The 25784-nt window shown below is 39.8% G+C and overlaps 1 protein-coding gene across 3 annotated transcripts in view; it reads right to left on the bottom strand.

The window, feature by feature from the left end:
• COL14A1 (collagen type XIV alpha 1 chain) overlaps nucleotides 1-25784 on the bottom strand; it is a 173165-nt gene that overhangs the window by 28240 nt on the left and 119141 nt on the right. For all 3 annotated transcript variants that reach the window (XM_006085247.3, XM_014452679.2, XM_014452680.2), the window contains exons 37-42: nucleotides 23938-23991; nucleotides 20123-20218; nucleotides 18935-18988; nucleotides 18535-18588; nucleotides 6133-6186; nucleotides 5575-5646 (exon numbers count right to left, since the gene is read on the bottom strand). In XM_006085247.3, the coding sequence (XP_006085309.1) occupies nucleotides 5575-5646; nucleotides 6133-6186; nucleotides 18535-18588; nucleotides 18935-18988; nucleotides 20123-20218; nucleotides 23938-23991 (384 nt within the window). The remainder of the gene's footprint in view (nucleotides 1-5574; nucleotides 5647-6132; nucleotides 6187-18534; nucleotides 18589-18934; nucleotides 18989-20122; nucleotides 20219-23937; nucleotides 23992-25784) is intronic.

Below are 25784 nucleotides of genomic sequence, written 5' to 3'. Positions count from 1 at the left end.
GCAACATGCCTTCATTCTTTCTTCATAACAAAATACATATTTAGTACCCTCTAAGATGTGAGCTGGAGTATTAGCAATAAAAACACCGAGTATGATTACATTTCTGCACTCAAAGACCTATCCTGTTAGTGGAAGGGATGACATTGACAAAGTATTTCGGCCTGAAGAGGTGATGGTGGCCTCACACAGGAAGTGCAGTTTTTTTGTTGTTGTTTTTTTAATATATTTTTTAATTGATTTTTACAGAGAGGAAGGGAGAGAGACAGAGAGTTAGAAACATCGATGAGAGAGAAACATCGACCAGCTGCCTCCTGCACACCCCCCACTGGGGATGTGCCCGCAACCAAGGTACATGCCCTTGACCGGAATCAAACCTGGGACCTTTCAGTCCGCAGGCCGACGCTCTATCCATTGAGCCAAACCGGTTTCGGCAGGAAGTGCAGTTTTAAGGAGAGAATAGCCAGGAGAAATGAGAAAAAAACAACAGCCCAGACAAATGCAAGAGCATCCCAAGAGCCAAAAAAAAAGAAAGAAAGAAAGAAAGAAAGGTAAAACAGTATGGCATATATTTGGAGAACTTTAAATAATTAGGGATGACAACTTCAAGCAAAGGGATGATGGGAGATACAGTTGAAGGGGAAAGAAAGGGCCATGCACATCTGGCTACATCATCGGGGTCTATCTCTGGGGACAAGGATCCAGGGAGGATATTCAAGCCAGGGAATAACACATCAGTGTTGTTCTAGACTGTGGTCGGCAAACCGCGCTCGCGAACCACATGCGGCTCTTTTGCCCCTTGAGTGTGGCTCTTCCACAAAATACCACGTGCAGGCGTGCGCATACCGTGCGATTGAAACTTCGTGACCCATGCGCAGAAGTAGGTATTTTGTGGAAGAGCCACACTCGGAGTCCAAAGAGCCGCATGTGTCCCTGGGCCGGGTTTTTCCCCCCCCTTTTTCTAAAAAAAAACTTTTTTTTTTCTGGGGAAAGGAACCTTCTGGCAGCTGGGAATGGACCAGACCAGGGCTAGAGCTTCTTGTGATAATCTTGGTGAGAAATGAGGATGGCTTGAAATAAAATTTGCAAAGAAGCAAGAGAAAGAGTTGAAAAATACTGAAATGGACCAAAGACAGGGGGATGCCCTGTGCCTGCTTTCTGTTTTCCTACAACCCCCATGTAGACGATGCCATCTTCCTGTCTCTCTAAGTGCCAGTCACACGTGTTGCAAGATCCCATTGAAATGCTGCCTCCATCAGGAGCTGCTCCTCACCTCTCAGCTCAGAGGGGTGTCCCCTCCATCTCTCTATCTTTGTCCTCCGCTCTCTCTCTCAATGCAACTTTCATAACAACATTCTTGTCTTGAAAAAGTCATAAGGTATTTATGACTTTCTGGCTTTTATTTATATGTACTTATACAATAAAAACAAAAAAACAAAACACCATTCTCTCTAGATTGTCCATGAATGTGGAAAAATACTTTGGTTACCTTTTGTAACCCTCAGAACTCATCTCTCTCATGTGCCTACACATTGTGGCTGCTCAGTAAATATTTTTAAGTGGATGCATTAGGAAACTGAGGTTCTGAGAGGCTAGATAAAGTGCTTAGTGGCTCACACAGCTAGTCAAAGTCATATCAGGAACACGTCTAGAAAGAACCCAGGTGTCCTGACTTTGAATGCAGTGTTCTTTAAATGGCGTAGAGCTGGACCTCCTACCTATGTTGATTTCAAGATAAACACATGGCCCCTTCTCCCATGTGCTTATCACCATCTGTTCCCCTGCAAGGAGGCATGGGATTTAGCCTGTGCCTAAACCTCAGGTAGGAGTTGCCATCACAGCTGCAGCGCACAGTCTGCCTGGGGAATTCAGCGGCTGAAGACAGAGCGCCTGCAAGCAAGTGTTCCTGGCACCGGCTGGACGAAATGTTGCTATTTTCAGTGGGGCAGTCTGTCTTTCTTGGTCTCTTTCCCTCCTGCCTTCCTAGACAGACATCCATGGGAAAACAATCATGGCCTTAACACCTTGACACCGAGCCCGCGTTACCAGGCCCGCCAGTCTGGCAGGCAGCAGGCCTCTGGTGGCTCAGGGCCCTGAGCACAGGGAGAAGTCTGGGCTGGACAGTTCAGGGTACAACTGGCTTTGAGAGGCTCCCCAATGCCCACTGTGGCATCCCCACCCAGTGTCTATGAAACCAGACGAAATGGCTTCTGTCTCTGATAAAAATGCCACATCAAGGGCCCTTTTCTGTTCATTTATAACAAGAAAGATAATATTACTAACAAGTGTTTTATTTCCAGGGAAACATTTATTGGTATTTCTGTATGCTCCATATTTAGAGGCTGTTCTCGAGTTATAAAATGGCCAGGTGGATAAGCAGGTAGGGATCCTCCTTCCCTAATGTATTCCATGCCTCTCAATCCTTCACACCCCACTATCCTCTCCCAAGTTCCCCAGAAATGCCTCTTCTTTCCCCGCCCATCCCTCTTGGCTCAGGAGCAACCCAACGGGGCTTAAGGAAAACTAGTTCTAGGTAATGTCAGTAAGACTGAGACATGCAAATTAGATCATGCACAAATACATTTGTTCATTGATGAACAAATTAAAGAGGTTTGGGGTTTTGTTCCGGATTCACTTCAGGATGCCTCAAAGCCTCTGATGTCCTCAATTCTCCCATGACACTCTCAGAAAGAGACTTAGTGCGCGCTGTCTCCGACACCCCTTTAACCAGGGGCTGCTCCCTGCACCCTGCTGGCTGCTCAGTAAGTATTTGTAAGTAAATGCATTAGGAAACAGGTCCTGAGAGGCTACATAAAATGTTCCACTGAACAAGATAAACTCTTGTTCCCAGGAGCCCACTCTGGGAAGCAGGCTGGAGCCTTGTAGCAGAGATGATGCTTCGAATCTCTTTTCAGGTGGGGAATAGCCTAGAATCAATTGCATAGATGAACTTGCAGTGAAAAGACAGTGGAGACAGGACTATGTGCATGGTGTGTGTGTATGTGTGTGTGTGTGTGTGTGTGTACACGCCAGTGTATGTTTCCACGTAGCATAACCATACTTGGTAATATCATTTTGGATAAAAAAGATGTGTGAAGATAAAGCAATCAAAATTTTTTCTGCGACCCATTGTCAGCTTGATTTGAAAAGAGATATAAAATGTTCTGGCATTAATTTGAAAGAAAATGTGCACCCCTATGTTCATTGCAACTTTATGTACAATGCCAAGCAACCTAAGTGCCCATCAATAGACAACTGGATAAAGAAAATGTGGTACATATATACAATAGAATATTACTCGGCCATAAAAAGAATGAAATCTTACCATTTGTGACAACATGGATGGACCCAGAGGGTATTATGTTAAGTGAAACAAATCAGTAAGTGAAGGATCAATACCATATGATTTCACTTCATATGTGGAATCTAAAGAACAAACTAAGTGAACCAATAAAGCAACCTAAGTGCCCATCAATAGACAACTGGATAAAGAAAATGTGGTACATATATACAATAGAATATTACTCGGCCATAAAAAGAATGAAATCTTACCATTTGTGACAACATGGATGGACCCAGAGGGTATTATGTTAAGTGAAACAAATCAGTAAGTGAAGGATCAATACCATATGATTTCACTTCATATGTGGAATCTAAAGAACACTCTCATCGATGTTTCTAACTCTCTATCTCTCTCCCTTCCTCTCTGTAAAAAATCAATAAAATATTTAAAAAAAAAAAAAAAAGAAAAGGTAAAGGGATTAAGAAGTACAAATTGGTAGTTACAAATAGTCATGGAGATGCAAAGTACAACAAAGGGGATATAGTCAATAATATTGTAATAAATATGTATAGTGCCAGGTGGGTATTGGAAATATTGAGGAATCACTTTGTAAAGTATATTATTGTCTAACCACCTGGAACAAATATAAAATATTGAATGTCAACTGTAATTGAGAAATAAAAGTATTTTGAATGACAATGTATTTGGAACAAGTATATGGCTTTGTGAAGTGACTGCTGAGGGCATTTATTTGGGAGTGCAATTTAGGATGTGTTTGCTAAAATCTGGAGGCATTTTTAATTCTCAGATCTTGTGCATGTTTGTGCGTCTGATAATATATCGTGTAAATTATAGCTTAGAATATGACTCTGGATATAAAATAATTTTATTGAAACAAAAATAAAGAGTAAAGTGACTGGATAGCTAGAGAGAGAGAGAAGTGTCTTTCTAAGCGAGAGCTGCTGCTGTCTTGTTCATTGTGGTAGGCAGAAAAAACCCCACACCCCCGTAAAAAAAAATGTGTTCATACCCTAATCCCAGAGCCTGTGAATATATTACCTTATGTGACAAAAGGGACTTTGCAAATGTGACTTTGTTAAGGATCTTGAGGTTATAGAAGGAAATTATCTAGGGCTCTCTGGGTGGCCCAAATGTAGTCACATAGCTCCTTTTTGGGAGCTAAGAACCTTTCCAGGCTGTGTTCAGAGGAAGATGTGACTATGAAAGAATGTCCAGAGAGATGCAACATTGCTGGCTTTGAAGATGGAGTGGGCCATGAGCCAAGGAATGTGGGAAGTCTTTAGAACCTAGAAAAGGCAGGGAAATAGATTCTTTCCTAGAACCTCCAGAAAAGAAATGCCAACATCTTGATCAGACACGCATCAGACTTCTTACCTACAGAACTTTAAGACAATACATTTGTGTTTTTTAAGCCACTGGGACTATGGGGATTTGTTATAGCAGCAATAGAAACAGAATTCATTGACCTCTCCTACCCTCACCCTTCATATTTCACTGTTCCACAAATTCTTAGCAGGTTTGCAGTAGTACCAATATCTGCACATATTGATTATTTTAGCTTGTGGATACAGACTTAGTACATCACAAACAATACCAGAATGCTGAGTAATAGCTACACCAAAGGAACAACGTGCGAGTCACAGAAGATGCCAAATGTGGCTTTGGAGGCCGAGTGAGACAACTATCTATTTTACAGAGGAGGAAACAGGTGCACATGGGCTCATTTGTTTCTCCCCATCCCCCCTCTCCCCCTCCCATGATCACATTTAAACACCAACCTAAGAGATGAGAAGCACAGCATAGGAGGTAATCAGTTCCAATCACTGTGCTTTCATTTACACCACTATTCGTTTATGTGTGAGTATGTTTTACACGAAATTCTGTCTTTCTTGTAGAATTTAGAAAATAAATCTATTCCCATTCTCACTAATCCTTGACTTTCTCAAGTTGTGTATTCCCACCCCACCCCCAGGAGACAGGTCTAATCAACACACAGCTATTGTATCCAATCCCTGTAAAGAGGGAGTTGAGTTTACTTATCCAAAGACAAAATAACGAGCAAGATTAGTTCCTGTTGGGATCCACTCTCTTTAGCCATGACATGTGCACAGTTTGACTTTAATCTTTATCCTAGGACCTTCTGTGTTCCCTATGGATTCATCCAGGGTGGAGTAGGATTTTTGGCCAACAGAGATGCTGGTAAATTTAAACACATTAATAAGCCAGCGGGATGATTGGGCAACCATCCTGACTGGCTACTGCTGTATACTCACAGGTGGTCCCAGGGCGCCTTGGGGTCCCACGCTTCCTGTGATCCCTGGGACTCCGGGGGCTCCAGGAATGCCCTAATAGAGAGGCAGGAAAATGAAGCAAAGGTGAGGACTCCCACATTCTCATCAAAGACAGCCAGCTCTCAAGAAGGAGCAAGGGACACACACACAGAGCTCCCCTTCCCCTCAGCAACAAGACTTCAGGATCCATTGCTCACTCCTAGTCCCAGCTGCCAAAGAAGTAGGGAAGACATTTTTTCAGTAGTCTCCAAACTACTAATCAGTTGTAGTTCTTTCAAATTCAAGCCTTATCTGTGTCTAATAAAAACTAAGTCAATGCAGGTGATCTCATGAGGAAGTGGCTCAGAGATCAAAGGATCCAGCCATAGGGTTGTATTATTTTTAAAGGATATTTTAGGCAGAGGTCTATAGCCAAGGCTGAGTTGTTACACTACAGCAAAGGTGGCTGCCAAGGTTAAAGGTCTGGTAAAAGAAGATCTCTCAAAAGAAGTAAAATGCTTGAAAGCAGAGTACATGCCAGTAGTTTCTGGAAATACTTACAATTGGCCCTGGTGGTCCTGGAGGGCCAGAGGACCCATCCTTTCCAGGAAAGCCCTGGGGAAAAGAAACATAGTCTGTCAACTTTGCAGTCGCTTTATGTGGCTTTCAGAATAGGTGTACCTAATTCATTTAATATTCGGGGGCCAAGTCCTGTTGCTTGCTCTGAACTTCCAGGGATTCACTACTTTTGAACTCTTCATGGAAATTGTTCTTGGCAAGACTTGTGTGTCTATTGGCCTTATGAAATTGTCCAGTGCAAGAATTTTAGGTGTGAGAAGTGCTACTTCAAACTCAAGCAGGAACTTCCAGAAAGTGTTTTTATTAAACGAAACATCACAAAGGAGAAGGGAGGTCAAGTCTCTGGAACTAATGACCAGTCAGAAGGACGAATTAGTGACTTCCATGACCTAAGAGGGTTTGGAGGAGGGGATCCCTATCACCAGGATCGGTATTACAAATCAAGAAATACTATAATATCTAAAATTCTGCAACTCTCCAGGAGCAGCCTAGAGGACAATTTGGGAGGACTAACAGCTGCAATGATAGATTTTTGGCTCCTGGACAGGTTTGTAGACTGTTATCATGGGCTTACAAATGGTACATCTTTGCTTCCCATTCCATGTTGGGAGAGCTTAAGACAGAAAACAAATGCTATTTTTTATTTTTTTTTAAATCTCCCTAAAATATTGAGCATGTGTATGTGTGTTATTTTTATGTGTGTTAAAAAAAATTTAACAGCTGGAATGACTTACTTTTCCATGGCTATAGTTCTCGGTTGTGGATACTGGTCCTTCCAATGTAGTTAAAAACATGAGAGAGAATCTTCTATCTAATTTTTATAATAGGCTCATAAAATTGTGTCCAAAACATCACCTTCTACTACATAGAGAAATGGACTTTTCATGGTGGGATTTTATCCTATTGGAGAAATCCATTCCCATCTTGAACCAACCCAAACCAACCTCTCCCAGCTTCCTTGTTGACCTCTCCCAATTCTCTTTCTAAAATGTGTGCCACTCTCACAGTGAGCTCTTCTTTCTACTTATCTTGCTCATGAAAATCCACCTGCTTAGGGCTCCCCATCCAAGTTCACAGTATTCCTTCCTACCTCAAGGCATCAAATGAAAGAGAGTAAAGAGGAAGCTGGAGGAAAGGAAACAGTGTGTGCGTTGGGAGACAGGGTGTGAGAGGCAGCAGAAGAGGGTGTTGGATTAGAATGCAGGAAAGGCATTGGTCAGCAAGACCCTTTCATCATGCGCTCAAGCTTGAGTGCTACTGAGTCCTAAAACTAGATAAGACAGAAGATTCTAGACCTCACCGACATGCGTGGTTTTCCTTTCTGCTTGGGCACATGAAGAGGTTACATTGCCCAGCCTCCTGCTCCAGCAATTATGTTGGAGCCACAGCGCTGAGTTCTGGCCAATGGAAAGGAGCCAGTTCCAGTTCTGGCTCATAAAAATTTCCCATGGGCAATCCTTCACTCCTTTCCTCCTTCTGTAGCAATGTCAGAGGCCACATGTTAAAGATGAGAATGTCCCAAGAGGAAAAGACCCTGAGTCCCTAAATGACTACATGGAGCAGAGACCAGACTTCCCTAATCCTCTGCCTATCCCATTGACAGCAATGGATAATGAACAAACAATAGACTTTATTTTATTGCACTAAACCATTTTAAATTAGGGTTGAGCTTTTAGGCTTGTCTTATAGTTGCTATTCTATATTAATATACAAGCTAGTGTTGTTGTTTCACTACTACTTCTTTCACTGTGGTTAGTCAAATATATTTAGTCAGAAAGCTGCAGTGTTAAACTGGGTACAGAAAAGTTACACACACACACACACACACACACAGACACACACATCTTTCCTTGGGTCTGCTAGCTAGACAGAAAAAGTACTGAGCCCTAACCAGTTTGGCTCAGTGGATAGAGCGTCGGCCTGCAGACTGAAGGGTCCCAGGTTCGATTCTGGTCAAGGGCATGTACTGTCGTTGTGGGCACATCCCCAGTGGGGGGTGTGCAGGAGGCAGCTGATCGATGTTTCTCTCTCATCGATGTTTCTGACTCTCTGTCCCTCTCCCTTCCTCTCTGTAAAAAATCAATAAAATATATTTTTAAAAAATTAATACTGACATGGGTTAGAATAAACTATTTTACATGGAACAAAATATACCATGTCCAAGAAGAAAGGCATAAAAAAATCAGAATATGTGAGAGATGAACAGGACCCTAGAACTCATCCAGCCCAACTCCCTCATACGTGAGAAAACTTGGGACAAAGAGAGGTTAGGAGACGCTACCATAAAAAAGGATTTTTAAGAAATCTACTCTTATTTCCTAGGTGAAGTTCACATAAGGAAAAAATGGACTCTGTGCACATAGTCAATAATTTAAGAAGACATTTTTAAAAGGACAGCTTTTGCTTCCTGCCTTAAAACTCTTCCAGCTCTGGATGGAGAACGAGCGTGCAGCCATGTGCAAGCCCACACACGGCCCCGGCCCACGGCCAGCACAACTGCCCCACATCAAGACTGTAGCCTGGCAGGAAGTCTGCCCTGACTTTCTCCCAGGCTGTGTCCAGAGGGAAAAAAAATCTCAAAAACAAGCGGGAGGGCAGGAGGACAGTTTCATTCACAGACGGATGCCAACCAGGGCATATTTTCCTAAAAGCAGCGAAGATCAGCAGGAAATAACACATTTACTCCCTGCTCCCAATCCTGTGGAAGGAGTTTAAAAAGCAAGGACCTGTTGGTGCATCCTCCATGGTGGGGCCACGGATACTCCAGGGAACAGTTTCAAATTCATGTGATTTATAGACACCATGTGTGTGATCATCTGAAGGGAAGATGATGAAGCTAAATTTGGCCAAGTGGCTAGTGCTGTAGTGATCAAGCCAAAGATGTGTTTGCTCACTCTGTTCTCCTACATAAGGAGCATCCTCAGAAGCTGACATTTCTTCCTCCCTCCCTTCCTTTTTCCCTCCCTCCCTCCCTCCCTTTTTTGAGGGCCAAAATTATGTTTTAATCATTGTTCTATGCCTAACACCTTCTTAGCACATTGCTGGCACAAAATAGGTACTACTAAAATGTTTAATTTGAAGAAAATTGTTTTTGAAGATGTGCTCTGATTATCATGTTGAATAAATAAATATTAATCTCAGGTATAATTAGTCTGAAGATGTATAAGGCAGAGGGACAGGCCAATGTCAGCCCTTCGTTCATGAACGCCCCACAAGCAGGACGTCATCTACCCTCAGAAGCTGACATTTCCTTTCAGTGAATATCTTAGGAGTCGTGTCCTGGAAGGAGACCTGGGCGCTGTGCCTTTGATTTATAGAGGGAGTGTTCTTGGGAGACACCTTTCAGGTAGTGACGGAGGCAGGAGAGGGCAGGGGACGAGGTTAGGTCAGAATTTTAGCTGATGGCTGGCCTCAGCCAGGTCCCATGGGAGTTCTGGAGTGTGGATTACATGTCAGAGTTGACCCCGGGTAAGGTTTTATATACCCACATCAGTTAGTCATTGACAGGGACCAAGGTGGCATTTCCAAGGGCAATTCTCTGTAGAAGAGGCAACCGTGAGTGGTTAGGAGTCAACATCCACAGCAGCTGGGGATGGAGTAGACCTGCCAGGTGAGGGGATCTGATCAGCATCAATTTCAATGCATGTTACTCTAGCACTTTTCTATATGGACTGTTGTAATGAATTGAGTATTTTTCAACATAATAATTAAAGAATAAAGGTATCCTTAAGACTATCTACCATGAGTTACCTATTTTCCTCATTCCCAAATTAAAATGTACTTTTTACACATTATTATAACTGCAAGTATCTTAAGCTTAATACCGTTTTAAAAACACAAAGTCATTTCCCCCACAAATGTATTCCTAACCCTAGAAAATAAAAAAGTTCACATTATAAAAAATAGTTTTATTTTTTAACTTTTGAATCACACTAGTAAATTTACCTTTGAAAGACTTTTACTTGTAAGCCTCACATTTGTCACATTATTAAAAATATTTGCAGCCCTGGCTGGTATGGTTCAGTTGATTGAGTGTTGCCCCATGCACCAAGAGATCAATGGTTCTACTCTTGGTCAGGGCACACGCCCAGGTTGTAGGCTAAACCCCCAGTATGGGGTGTGCAGGAGGCAGTTGAGCAATGTTTCTCTCATCATCGATGTTTCTCTCTCTCCCTTCCCCTTTATCTCTCACTCAAAAATCAATAAAGACTTATTTTAAAAATATTTGCGGAGCGATTGTGTGCTGGGCACTCTGTAGGTCTAGGGTAGACATGATTGAAAAAGAGAGTCTCTTTCAGAGGAGTTTATAATGTTGAGAAAAGTCAATAATTGAAAGAAAATAACAATGTGCTATGATGATGGAACTAGAAGAGTTCCTTGGGAACGTGTAGGAAGAACACCTAATCCAGGTGTGGGATCCAAGGATGATTTCATAGGAGAGGCGGCCTTTAAGTCAAGGGACCCAGGATGGTCAGCCACTGCTTTAGTCTCCCTGCCCAAGTACCTGTGTTACAGCCCATCCTGTCAAGCCAGTCAGCACTGAGGCAGGGGCTGAGGTTCATTTTATCATCTCCTCATCTCAGGGTGAGCAACAATAGCAACCGTTTTTTAACAGAAAAACACAAAATGTTGTAAAATGTCTACACTTCATAAGGCAAAATAGTAGGCACATTCTAGCTTCATGATTCAGTTTAAGTTAAAGCTCACTGGACAGTCTCCAACCCTATAAGTTAAAAATGTGTTTGCATTTCCCAAAACATTTCTATATCTATAAAGTATCCATTTTATATCAGGGGGTAGGGGCAATCTGAGAAGTGTGTTTGTGGATTAAGCACTTTTAAAAAGCAGAAACCCTTAATTAACAATAAAGAATGAATATTAAGGAATAAGAGATTAAATGATAAGCATAATGTGGGAATTCACTTAAACTGACAAATATATTTTTTAAAGGGCATGAAATGAGCCACCCACAAATAGGGATGTTTTATAACATGAATAGCTCCAGGCATTTCTCTTTTTTGGGATTCCCATCTCAAAATATTAATATGTACCCACAACCCACATTGAAAATATTTTTGCTATAAAAACTTGAAAGGATTTTTACAATTTGTTTTTGAAGAGATTTGGCTATGACCAACTCATTAAGTTATGGTTGGCGATAATTCATCAGCAAAAGGAAATCTAACCTAAAATTTGCGTTCAAAATCACTAATTATCAAACAAATGCTAAATTTAACTATGGCTGAAATTGGCAAAGCATACCACTTTATAGACATGTAATTACACATTTATAAATTTCCACCTTTCAGTTTTCTTTTCCATACTTTAGGGCAAATATATATACTTCTCCTGGCCATAATCATTTATTGTAGGCTCTTAAAAAGTTTCTAGTTTCTATGTAGTACGCCTGTGGTGTCCAAAGGATGAAATCGATGTGCCTGAAATAGTATTGTAACTGAAATTAAAGTCAGAAGCTAGAATATTTGTGTTTGTGTAGCTACTAGAAAGAGCTCTCAGACCAGTGACTTATTCACCATTCGTGCCTGCTTTGAAGCCCACGATGGTGAGCCATGGGAACTAACCTGAAGATTCTGGAACACCAATCGTTAAGGTCTGTCAACTGACGCTACACTCTCAGGTCGAGTGGGGTCTGTAAGCAGCTAGCATCTAATGAGCTTGTTGAAACAAACCAAACTCAAGCAGAGAGGGCTAAAGAAATACTGGTAGAAACTCCTGATGCACAATTTCAGTCCTGCGGCATGGCTCTGGACTGCTGTGAGCGACAGTGGAGAGACTGTGGCAGTCAGCCATGAGAAATAAGGCTGCTACTTGCAGCAAAGGATTAAGACCAACCACCAGATTAAGAGGCCAAGCAGCAAAAAGCCACAGACTCTGTAAACACTGGTCCAGCTAGAGATCCAAGATCAATCCTTATGTGTGACAGATATCATGTTGAGTCACACTGGGGAACCTTCAGTGATATACACACACAAATTTATGTATATGTGTAAATATGTATATATACATATATATATATATATATATATATATATATATATATATATAATCTACTTAGATTTTTATATATTCTCTGTTTACATATATTTCTATATACACAACACTATTTTAATATGTACATACATGTATATATTACTTATATAATTTAAATGTATAAAGAGTAACCTGCAATGGTGACTTCAGTAAATTAAAACAAGAAACACCAGCAATATTATACCTAAGAAGTCATTTTAACATCTACAATAACAGGCCTAATATAATATACTATCCGGTGATTCCAAAACTTAGCTGATTATCAGAATCATTAAGCTTTTTAGAATTATACATTTCTAGGTTATGCCTAAGACCTTTTGTATCTGAATCTCTGAGGTTGAAACCCAGTAATCTTTCATATTTAAAAAAGGAAAAGAAAAGAAAAAAGCAAACCACAAAACAACAACATGATCACTTAGGCTGTGAAACTACTGTTTTATTTAACAGTATCTGGCCTGACCCTGAAGAATGGCATCAGAACCAGAGTGCAAGGCACATATTATTGTATCCTGTGCCCCGACAGGAGTATCGTTACAGCCTGTAACAACATAACCTCCTAAGTAATGTTCTCCCCCCAGCTGTGCCACTATCCAAGTAAAGGTTTAACATAATCAAAGAAATACATTCTTAGAGGTGAAATATCAACTTCTACTTTACCAAGAAAGTAACCCAAACTGGGGTCCTTCTGCCCCAAAATGCTGGGTGAGATATCTTCAGCGATGGGGTCCTGCTTATTAAACTTCTTTGTGGAAGACTTTTCTACATTCACAAAATCCCACAGTGATCTTTGTTGACATAATTCCATGGAAGGACGGCGTGCAGGGTTGGAGCTGAGGAGATGGGTTATAATCCTGGCTCTAACACTTATTAGCTGTGTGGCATTGTTCTAATACTTCCATTTTGGGGGCTTGCAATTCTTTGTCTGTAAAATGGGGTAACAGTGCCTAGCATTTGAGGTTATTCTGAGGAACAGAGAACATAACATTTGTAAAGCACCTGCATTTTGTCGGTAATGAATGATAATGGTTGCTGCTATTTTTACTCAAATAATCTTTCAAATCCCAATTGCACTTATTATTATCACTGTGGCTGACTATAAGGAGGTTCTCCTGCGGTTTTGTAGAATTCCATCTAGACCCAAGAAATAGAAAATCAAATCATTTTCTCCATTAGCTTTCTGGTGGTATGTTACATTTCCTCTTCTGATGGAGGAAGATACTCATGGGGGTGATTATGAATCTTAGCAGTTAACAAAATATTCTTTAGATGACTCTCTTGTCACTGTTTAACATTTATAACAGGAATTAAATCCAGATAGTTGACTCAAGTTCAATTTCTTGAGTACATTTTAAACCCAACTGACTTGGATGAAATGGGACAGTCATCACAGAAATGGCCCTTGTATACATCAAACCCACATAAAAGGAAGTATGTTCCAAGTGTCTTTTCGATGTAAAATCCAAGAAAATTCAACACCGACAATAAACTACTTAATGATTTCCTTTAGATTTTTTAAAAATATATTTTACTGATTTTTTACAGAGAGGAAGGAAGAGGGATAGAGAGTTAGAAACATCGATGAGAGAGAAACACCGGTCAGCTGCCTCCTGCACACCTCCCACTGGGGATATGCCTGCAACCAAGGTCCATGCCTTTGACCGGAATCGAACCTGGGACCTTTCAGTCCACAGGCCGACGCTCTATCCACTGAGCCAAACCAGACAGGGTTCCTTTAGATTTTTAAAAATAGTTCTTAAAATCGTTTGAGGCATCTTTATATGTGAAGAACAGGCATTATAAAATATTACCCTGTTCTGACTCATTAGGGTTACATTGAAAAGAGTTAGTACTAATATCAGCAAAAATTGAATTTTTATATAGAAATTCTTTATATGAATGAATCCCCATAACGACTCTATGGAGTCAAATATTATTTTTTCCACTTCACAGATGAAGAAAGTGAGGGTTGGAAATATAAAGTAACTGGCTCAATGTCTTATGGTTAAGGTTCAAACTCAGGTCTGGCTAACAGTGTAAGTCTAGGATATTCACCACTGGGCAGTCCTGCTTCTCATAACCTCACAGATTTTGCAGAATCCATATGTAGGTGTTTTTTTAAAGACAGCATTTCATCTTTATAGATTAGAAAGAAAGGCTGTGGTTATGGCAAGGACATGGAAATACAGGGAGCAGAAACCTGGGGGAAGGAAGCAATTTAAATGAAGTTTACTTGGAATTTAAAAACGAATACCCTTTGTATCACAGAGGAATGACTATCTTCCGGTGCCATAAACTATATATCTCCTTCTCATTTTTATTTCTTGTCTCTCTGACTTTTTCTATAACCACATTATGAATTGAAAATGAAAGTAATGCTTAAAGCTTCTATTGGGAGTGCCTGACTGAAAGCTGGTGGTCTTGGCTGTAAGTGAGACTCAGAACTAGAAAAGAGGTTGCTTTTTTCTTTTCTTTCTTTTTCAGTCTGTCTCTCAGTTCTTAGGCTTATAATCTATGTCTTGCCTGCTCTTAGTTTCTCTAAGAATCGCCAGGATGTCTAGAGTGAAGGCTGAGAAATCCACCCTACAACAGAGAAGCTCAAGGTCACAGGGTGTAGCCTGGAGTCACAGACACCCAGAAAAGAGGAGGGAGGGGGAAGAGGCAGGGGGTGAGATCTACAGCGGAAAAGAAAAACGAGACAAGAATGCTGGTGGTTGGAAAGGCTCACAGTGAAAGCTGGATGCCTAACTGCATTCAGCTGTTAACACTGCATTTGCACTGTTGCTTTATAGAGTGTGGCCCTGCATTGGGCTCTATGGCCTCCCCAGCAAGAGGCTGAGACGTGTTCAGAGAAGAAATCCAACTTTGGCTGGACTTGCTCTGTGGCCTCAGGCTCAGGATGGAATGTGAGCTGCCTCCTTGAGGAGTCAAAGATCCCCCTTGGGAAAAGCCAGAATAAGCTAGAAACACTAGAAAACAAGTTCCCTTTTTAAAGGGGAGATGTTTAATCTTCTCCTTTTTATTCTTTGTTAAGCTCTCCCTCCTTCCAGACTACTAGTAAGTCAAGGGGTAACATTGGCACTGGGTCCAGGAAAGAGGTGCTGACCTTTCTCTAATCTCACAGTAAATGTGACGGTACTAGCTTTGGGTTATGAATTCTTAACAATCCATATGAGAAGACAAAGATTTAAAAGAAAGAAGAATGTGCAGTAAGGAATCACCCACCTCTCCTATAGCACACCTCGCTCACTGACCCCCTGAGACTCTCCAGGGAGCTAGGAGCACTGACTGGACAGCATCACACACATTTATTCCAGCTTCCTCCTTCTGTGCCGTCATTCAAGATCAGAGGAAATGAAGTCACAGTAACTGTAAGTCATTGAAGCACTTACAGTGATGAAAAAAAAATATCTCTGCTTCCTGATTCCCTGGACACTGAGCCGAACTGGGCAGCTCCCTGGGAGTGGCTTCCCAGGCATGTCAGCAGTAAGTTTCATCGTGTACTGGGTTTGCCCTGTCTGTTCTGTGCCATGCTTGTTATTGTGATTATTGTCATTATTATTTTCCAATTGCAGGTTTGCCTTTTAGGATGGCCCAAGGAAGAGCAGCAACAATCATCAGTGTTTGTCCTAGGACTCTTTCAACAACCCCCCTCTCCTCCTGCCTAACCACAGACCCCTGGGCACTCCTGCTGTCCCAGAAAGCCCTGGCCTTCAAAGTCCTGGATCTGTCCCTACAACCATGTCAATTGTTCCGGGACTTCCTAAAATCTTGAATTTACAGTCCTGCTAAATACCTACCCAATTGTTTTAAACCTTTTACTTTTCTTAAAAAGTTATCTGACTAAACACATCAGAGCCACCTAAATAACTTTGTTTTTACCCACCTCTCTTCCTTCTCGACTCTCTCTGAGAAAGACAATTTTCCTGGCTAAGGGAAGAGTCATGCCCTTGACACTACCCCATCCTTCCATCTCCTCTGGGTCTACGAAGTGCCTCCTTAGATACAGAAAGTTTCTCACTTTGGCTCCTTCCCCCCTGGAGGCATTAATGGACATGTTTCTTGGTTGAGCATAGTCCATGGGACATAGCACATGCTCAATTAAGATATGTGCTCAATGAATCTTTTATTAAATAAGATATTAGATGTTAAAATATATACCCACTCCTTTCTGCAAACAGGGCAGTGACATTACATAATTCCAAGGGACACCATCATGTTTTGTTCTCTGTGAATGGCACCCCTTCGAGTTGTACACTGGAAATTCATTGCCCTCAAATATCTTTTCTGAAACAACTGTCACAGTGTTCCCACAATCTTTTTTTATTTTTAACCTGCCCTATAAAGAACGAGTATCCTCTGAAACCAGTCTTAAAAAGCAAGTTCATACCAATCTAAGAATTTTTCAAAGTAGGAATTGGACATACCCTGAACGTTTTCCCTCTAACTTGAGGGAGAGAGGAAAATAAAATCCATATACAGATATCTTATCACTTAATTACAGCTCTAAGATTTTAATCTTAGAAAAGAAAACATGTTTGGAGGAATAGCAAAATATTTACAAAAAGTCTGTGTTGGTATATTGGTTTTTTTTTAAAAAAGAATTCCAAAACCAAACGATCCCAACATGAATCCAATATGTTTGAATTGGGAGTTCTTTGCCAACATTGGACTCTAGACATGGATAAATCAAGTCAATTCACTGAACCAAATCAGTGAAATTGCCATTTTCAGAACTTCGGGAATCATGAAAGAATCTAGGTGGGTAACCACACAGGATCTTAGCCTAAGCCCTTTGCCAAAACATATAAATACTCTAGAAACGCCTTCCACATCTACAAGAAACCTACATAAATCTAACTTTCAGAGAATGCCTCCTTTAGATACATCCACCTGGCCCTGCTTTGCAGATTGAGTAATTCCATTTGATGGACAGAAACTAAACTGGGTTTTTAAGCAAATGAAAGTTTGGTGGAGGGGAAAAAAGAACATGGAAAAATTTAAGGTCCCACACCTAGCTTTCTATAGAAAAAGCAATCTCCTTATTCTGGACACTGAGGTACCCTGGGCTGAAGGCAAGCCTTGTTTGAGTAGAGAAGTGAGTCTTTTAGCCAATTGTTTTTTAACCTAATGCCAAAGACACCACTGAATGCCAACACATTGTCTGTCCTTCATGGATTGGATCTAAGTGGCTGCAACTCCATATAATTCAGTTTTGAGAGAAACCGTGGAGCTGCCTACATGTCTAAATCAGTGATTGTTTAGGGAAGACCAGTCTCTCTCTCCCTTGCTGAAAATTCAGACTTCCTATTGCCTTCCTGTTAAACCCCCAAATCATTACTCTGAAAGAAAATAGATGATTTAAGTGAATATGTATTTACCTCTCCAGCTTCATTTTCAGACAATTTCCCCACTTCTAAGTATATGTGCACATGTGTGTGGCATGTACACACACACACACACACACACACACACACACACACACACACACTGCACTCTAATCTCCAGCCATACTGACCTATGTGCAATACTGGAAATGCCCACACTGTTCATCTCCCCTGCTTTATATATGCCATTTTCTCTGCTTGCTGTAGCTTTCCTTTCTTCATGCACCTAGCTAGTTTCTATCTCTTAGGTCATACTCAGCCTCCTCTGGGAAGCTCTTCCCAACCCTTGAAGTCTGGAATAGTTATCTATCCTTCGTATTCCCATGGAGCTCTGTAAACACCCTTTCATAGCATTATTATAGCTCCTTCTGCTAAGCTGCAAAATCTTTGAAGATAAGAACCTCAAACCTGGCTCGGTGAAGATGCTGATGAACAAACACTAAATGTTATCTCCTCCCTTTTCTAACCATCCTAATAATTTCTTTGACTGCTGTCCATTTCAACAAGTTAAAAAAATAATTGACATACATTAAATAAAAGGAGAGTACTGCAGATCATCATTATTTAATTATTTAAATTTTGATTCATGATTATTCATTTCCTTTAGGTTTGTGTCATGAGAATTAGAAAAAAATTGGAAAATCTGCTCAACCGATACATACAATTCAGTGCAAAGTGTATTCAGGTTATGAGAACCTTAAGAAAGAGGTGATGCTAATTAGGGAAGGTTTGATGAAAATTCCCAGATTTTGATGAAAGTAATAGACATAGAAGATGTCAGTGAAGGGAAGTAGGTGCAGGATTGATAGACTGTAAGTAGACAGGAGGGAAAAGAAAAGAAAAAACCTGGTTTTATAGACTGCATTGCATAGAAACCTGCCAGAAGCAAAAGGTGACTTGGTGAGAAATCTACTGTGCTAACAACCAACCTTGGGTAGTAAGTCCTTACCCTCTGGCCTGGAGAGCCATCACGTCCTGGTGAGCCAATGCCTCCTGGGATGCCCTATATAGAACAAGGACAAGATAAGAGTCAGATTCATGGAAACCAGCTACCCTCTCACCAAACTTCCCTGAAACAGACCAAGGCCTCCCCCTAAACCTAATAGGTGAGATCTTTGTGACTGACCATTCAGAACCCAGAAAAGGAATGCCCCCCACCAGGGCTCACCCTGAGAGGGGGATTAAGGTAAATGAATACAGACCAACCATCTTTAAAATAGAAACCACTTATTGCCAAGATTCCAGCTAACTTCAGAAGTATACTCTCTCCCCAACCCCCCCCAACCCCCACCACCATTAGCTCTAGTCTAGAGCTAAGAGCAATAGACTAAAAAGAACAGAAATAATACCTGTAGACCAGGCAGGCCCGTCTCTCCTTTCTCCCCCTTTTCACCTGGCATTCCCTGAATATCCAAAAAGTACATGGGGTTACGTTCACACAGGTCAATACTTTGTCTTTTCTTTTTCTCCATGGACTGTTCTAATATTTTCAACATAAAATTGCTTCACACTGACATCCAAATACAGCATATTTCACTTCTCACATACGCTACACTACTTATGTAAGCTTTCCTAGTAAGCTGAATATTTTTATATCATAATAGTTTAAACACAGAACATACAGTCCGATATGGTTAAGCCCATAGAGTAAATATGTGCAGGGGAGTCTTGGACATTTCAATATTGTTTATAGTTTATATTTTAAAACCATTATCCATATAGATTTTTGTTTTGCTTTGGCTAATTTATAAGAACGGAAAAGCAAACACAGACACTGGTAAGACCTCAACAAATGCTTATTATTATTATTAGCAGTAATTGCACACGTTGGCATGTTGATGCTTTCTAAAATGTGAAAATAACCCTGGAAAAGAAAACTTAGCTAGGGAACATATCATGTGCACAGAAAGACTGCTAAAATGGCTTCAAAGGATCTGTTTGCTTCAAATATTAATTTTAGAGATTGGTTTTATTCTATAAATCTAGATCTCTATGGTAAGTTTAATGAAAATAAGTGAGTGGAATTAAATTTGTCTTCAGTGGTCCAAACAGCTCTTAAAAAGAAATGAGGCTATAAAAAGTACACCATTTATCATCTAAAACTCATACTTAATGTACTGTACTTTGATGCTCATTGAGATAAAGATGGCAAGTAAAAGACTTTCATAAATCTATATCCACAATCACTATAAACACATAATGGATAACTTAACATTTGTTAATGCTAAGGACTTAGTCAAACAAGAAAAAGGGCAATACATGTCAAGCCCTGTTTTTATTCTACAGACCAAGTGCTCATGGATATATGTACTCCATAGCCTTTGTATGTGTTTGTAAAAGACGTCATCACTGAATCAAAAAATGGCTAACGAATGAACTCTCAGTCATTACTCTTATTTCTCAATTCTTATTTGTAGGTAGGAGTTGATAGGGGCTAAGGATCATAATTAAGGCACAGAAGACAAACTTTCATTCTTTATAACTCATGGAGAAATGATAATAACAAAAACCTATCTGACTGTTTACACACAACTCACAGGTATTCCTTGAATGGACAGACCACTTGGTCCTTGGGGTCCAGGGGGACCCTGAGGTCCTGGAGGGCCTGTTTCACCCCGAGGGCCATCTGGTCCCTGTAAGGCAAGAGAGGAAAGTCATCCCAGAGGTAAGTTAGACCCTCTGGTACCCAGAAGATATTTCTGCTTAGGACACTGATAATGTATTTCCTTAAATAATTTTTCCTAAGACGTGAACTATTCATGGGATAACAAGACACTTGTTATCCCATCCTCCGATGATTCACCTCCCAGATGAAATGTCATCAGTAAACCAAAAGAGTAAACACGCAGGGGCTGCTGCAACTTTGTTTTTTTGCTTTCATAAATAAGAATGCTATGCCAATTATATGAGTTACTAGACCTCCCACACGCCATAACAAATGCAAAAGTATAAATGCTTCAAGACCACCCTCCTGGCCTGTAAAGATTTACACCATCCAGCTGAACTACATTCTCCCCACCTTTACTACTGTCAGTTACCTACCGCATGGGCATTCCTCCACATTTATTGAAGGCTTTGCACCTACCCTCTGCTTTCTTCGTCATCATGATCCCGCCACCACCCTAATGTCTCTTCAGGGGTCATTGAATGACCTTCCTAGCCTCCACATTATTTAATTTCCTTTCTTCCCAGAATCAGACATTCCTCTCACTTTAGCAACTTTTAGTTCTATAGTTTGGAATTTGTTGTGGTTTGGCTAACATTAGATATCTCTGAAATCTTAGATACAGAGAATCTACTTATCCTCAACCTCATCTCCTTGCCCTTCTCTCGTTCTGTGACTCCAACAAAAGCCAAACTTTTATAAATTAAGACTTCCAGCACCCGGGTGTCATCTTAAATGTGAAACTGATGAATCCATTACTCGGGACAAGCAAAACAGAAGAAAAGGCAAAATGGTGTAAAGTAGGGGTACATGAGTGTTGCCTGGAACCTGATAAGTTTTAGGTGTATGGGGATAACCATGTAGAAATGCCTAGTTGTTCTGGGGTCAACGGAAGTCTGAGCTGAGGTGGATTTTGGATTAGTGGAAGATGTGTTTGTGATAGAAGTTAAGGAGATTGCTGATAGAGTGAAAGAGGGAATGGATTAAGATTAGATGACAATCAGGTAGAAGGGAGAGGAAGAGTAGCCTGGGAATGGTATGGGAAAGGCCAAAGAGAGAGAGAGAGAGAGAGAGAGAGAGAGAGAGAGGGAGAGAATTTCAAATAGAGATGTGACAGTCATGTCAAATGCTGTAGAGATCTCAAATAAGTTAAGGCAAACCACAACCTTAACATGATTTGGTACAGAAGGTGATTGGTGACTAACGAGAGCAATTTTATAGAATTCCTAGAGGAACAGGAATCATCTGTGGGTCAACAACCATCTGGGTTGTGAATAGTGGAATTTTACACTATGAGCTCCTGTGATTTTACTTCTTTCACATGGCAGAGTATTTTGAGGTTCACTCAGAGTCTGGCATGTTTTGGTAGTATGTTCCTTTTGATTGCTGAGTAATATTCCATTGCATGAATAGACAGAAAATTGTTCCTTTACTTGTTGAGATATATTGGATTATCTCCAGTTGTTGTTGTTTTTTTGCAATTGTGGACAAAGTTGCTATGAATATTTATGTACCCCCCAAAAAGTGAATTATTTTTGAGGTGAGGATGTAAAAACACTGAATGAAAACTAGTCTTATAAGAAACATTGTATAAGAGAAGGTGAGAGAGAGGTAGCCAGACTTTTTAAATTATGATGGAGGAGACATGGAGGAGATTTACAAATATTACTTAATATTTATAATAGTTGAATAATATATTGTTTGGATATTATTGAGGAATTGAGAATGGAGTAGAAGGGCAGAAAGTAGGTGGTCCCATTTTATTCTATAAAGTATAAGATAAAAATGACTAGGAAAGAACAGTGTCAGGGCTGTTTTGAGCTTCTAAATTATTATTATCTATTTACTGCAACTGAAATTCAAAGCCACAAAATAAAAAATTATACAGATTGGGGCTTTTCATTTGGGAAGTATAGTTTATCTGCTCCTTTCTCCAACAAGACTTTTTCCTAAAACCACTAAAGACTTGAATCTGTAATTCATCAAAATCATCCAACAGAAATAATCACATGGGAATGATTAGAGGAAAGAGGTAAATCTTGATATCATCAAACACCGTGGAATTCCTAACACGTCTTCATGATCAGAACCATCATCCAGTGAGAATGTTAAAAAACAAAACAAAACACGATCATGGTGTTAGAGGTGTTGGGAGGAGCGAGCCAGCATCCACAGAAGCTCATTGGCACTGCCCTCAGGTGAAACCAAGGAAGACCCAGTGTATCATTGTCTGAAAAGAAGCTTTCAAACCACTAGCTCCTCATAGCAAATAAGAGATGAAGCCAAGTAAGATACATCATTTCTATGCCTGAGAAAGTGTCACTATCTCAGAAAATAAAACAAAAAAGGAATTATCTCTGGTCTAAGTTTTGAGTTGGCTAGTACCTGATTATCTTCAGCCTCCTTTCATTTACTACTTTTCCCCCCACATTCTCTCTTACCTTGCTTCATTTATTTCCAACTTTTTAAATTAATTTCAGAGAGGAATGGAGAGGGAGAGAGATAGAAACATCAATGATGAGAGAACCATTGATTGGCTGACTCCTGCATGCCCCTGAGGATTGAGCCTGCAACCTGGGCATGGGCCCTGACTGGGAATTGAACCCATGACCTCCTGGTTCATAGGTCAATGCTCAACCACTGAGCAACCCTGGTCAGGCCACTTGTTTCCAATTTTATAGCAAAAAACCTTGTGATGTCCTCCTCTCCAAGAATAAATACTATGCAAATTTAATAAGTAAGCACATTGAGGCAGTAAGTCAAGCAAATGGATGGAGAGCAGATCAGGTGAAGTAACATGGTGAAAATGAGATGGGGAGTCACATTATAAAGGGCCTTGAATCCCATGCCAAGGAAGGTGAATTGTATTCTCAAGGCAAACAGCCGATGCCTGTAGGTTTTAAGAGTGTAATATGACTGAGTATAACTTTAAAGGAATGAATCTGGGGAAAGATGTGAAAAATCAATCAGAAAATCATGCCCCTGGAGCCAGGAGACCAGTTAGAAGTTTTGCCAAAAGCCAGAGAGAAGATGGTGAAGCCTGAACTCAGTGGCTGGGCTTCTGCCATCCCTCCAGGCGCTTTCCTGCAAAGTAGGAAAACATGTGCCTTGACATAGCTTTGCGCAGCTTGGTCCTCTTGGCTGGTGCCTTTGTACAGTGTACAACCTGAACCACCACACTTAGTGGCCTTGAGCAGTGAGAATGGAAAATAGAGTCATGTGTTTGATTATGCATAGTGGAGGAATTGTGCATGCTGGGAAGAAAGAAGGAATTTACAACCTGAGAAATTACCTGGGAGGGACTGCTGCCTAGTTGTGATTCAGTATTCCCCCAAAGAAACATCTTTGTTTACAATACAAAATAAATACAAGAGAAAGGAAGAAAAGAATGGATAAGAGAGAGGTCTAAACCAGTCAGAACAGTGATACTATTTCTAACCCAGAAATCTTTCTTTTCACTACGTTATTAAATGTTCTTATTGATTTTAAAAAAACAACAACCATAAGTCTGAGAATAATGGAAAAGATTTAGACACAACTTTGATAAAAAATGTAAGGCCCTGTAGATTGCGAAGGGTAAACAGTACTGAACACCAACATTATTATGGCTAGTTATGAGAGAGAGAGGAGAGAGAGAGAGAGAGAGAGAGAGAGAGAGAATAGAAATATTGAGATTGAGAACGTTACCTTTGGACCCTGCTCTCCTCGTTGGCCCTTTGGTCCTCTGAGTCCTGGACCACCCTGGCAAACAGATGTTACATATTAGCACAAAGCACTTACTAGCACATCTTAAAGCCATCTATTTCATCCATTTTCCTTAGTAATATGGATCATGTAATTCCTATTTTGTATCAAGGCCAACACATTGTGTAATGATATATGTTCATCAGGATCCTTAACTGGAAATTTGGCACCCAGACCCAGCTTCCCTGCTAATAATTTCATAGACTGAGGCAACTTTCTATGTCAAATATTTTTAAATAAAAAACAAATTGTGGTATTTAAAAAATTTTAGTGATGTAAAACTACTACTATTAATGGATGCAAATAATAAAATATGTCCCTAATCTAAAATTGTATGTCTTACACTACAACTTTGAGATTATTTAATAGCATTTTTCTTTATATGGTACATGTAAACACATAATATGTATATGTATTCTTTGCAAACATATATTTCTCCTATATATGTGTATAAATATATGTGTGCATATATAACCTTTGAATATTTTTAATTGACTCACTATTTCACTTAAATCAATTTTAAAAGCAAATTTATAGCACTACAGTGAATGGAAAAAGTTATTACTTGCTAAGAATAGAAGGTAACCTTAAAGATATACTATAAATAATGTTATTCAACTTAGCTAGATTTTGTGCCTATTGAAGTTTTTGAGTCACAAGTTTGCTCTTTGTTAAAAAGGGATAGGCCTGGGGAGAGGGCAGGAGCAGGGTAGAAGGGGTCAATGAGGGGAAAAAGAGGAATGTCTGTGATACTTTCAACAATAAAGATATATAGTTTTTAAAAAGGGGATAAGTATTAGAATGGTCATACTGGCACCAGACTGAGAATATCACTTTCACCTGAGCAGGAATAAAAGACCATTGAAAATGCAATATCTTTCTCACTATGTGATTCTAATTTATTTTCTAATATATCCATGACTACTGAAAATCATGTGGATATGATCAGCTTGTATCACTTAGGAAAAGACTACATCAGGTGATCTTTACGTTTTCTCCCAGCTTGTTTTTTAACCACTTTAATTCTCTCCCTTCCCCAATTTCAGTTGGTTGCTTATCTTCCAGACTTTTTGAATATAATTATATAATTCACATGTATATATGTAGCTTTAGAAATTATTACCTATAGTATTTTTGTGGTATAATTTGATGTATGTAGATTGCAGATGTGACATCAAACTTTTTATATGTGTTTTTGCCTTAATGTTTTAGAGATTTTTCCATAATATAACATTTGGATCTAACTTATTCTTATTGAGTTGCATAGTTGTCCAAGCCATGGATGGATGCATGATAGTTTAATCATTCTTCCACTATTGGAAATGTAGGCGGTTCCCCTACAAATTTTTGCTGTTTAAACAATAATGCAATTAACATCCCTAAACACACCTTAAATAGAAATGTTAATATTTAAGTAAAAATGTTAACATTTAAGATAGCAACAAGTACAACTATAAATAAAATTTAATGAATATGCAAATACATTATCAAATTGTGCTCCAAAGAAAGCTATGCCATCTGCCAAGAGTTTAAGAGGGTCCTTAGTTCTATAACCCATAGTATATGATGTTGTCAAACTTTACATTTTTACCAACCTGATTGGTAAAAATAATTCCTTATTCTTATTTTAATTTTTATTTCCCTTAAAGCTACTATGACTGAGCATCTTTTCATAATGTTTGTCGATTTGCATTTTCTCTCAATGCAACTACATATGTATATTTATATGTGTGTATATATGTGTGTGTGTGTGTATGTGTATATATATACATATATATATGTATATATAT

The sequence above is a fragment of the Myotis lucifugus genome, unplaced genomic scaffold (assembly GCF_000147115.1).
Source record: "Myotis lucifugus unplaced genomic scaffold, Myoluc2.0 scaffold_17, whole genome shotgun sequence".
NCBI classification, from domain to species: domain Eukaryota; kingdom Metazoa; phylum Chordata; class Mammalia; order Chiroptera; family Vespertilionidae; genus Myotis; species Myotis lucifugus.
This window is presented reverse-complemented; position numbering and strand designations above follow the sequence as displayed.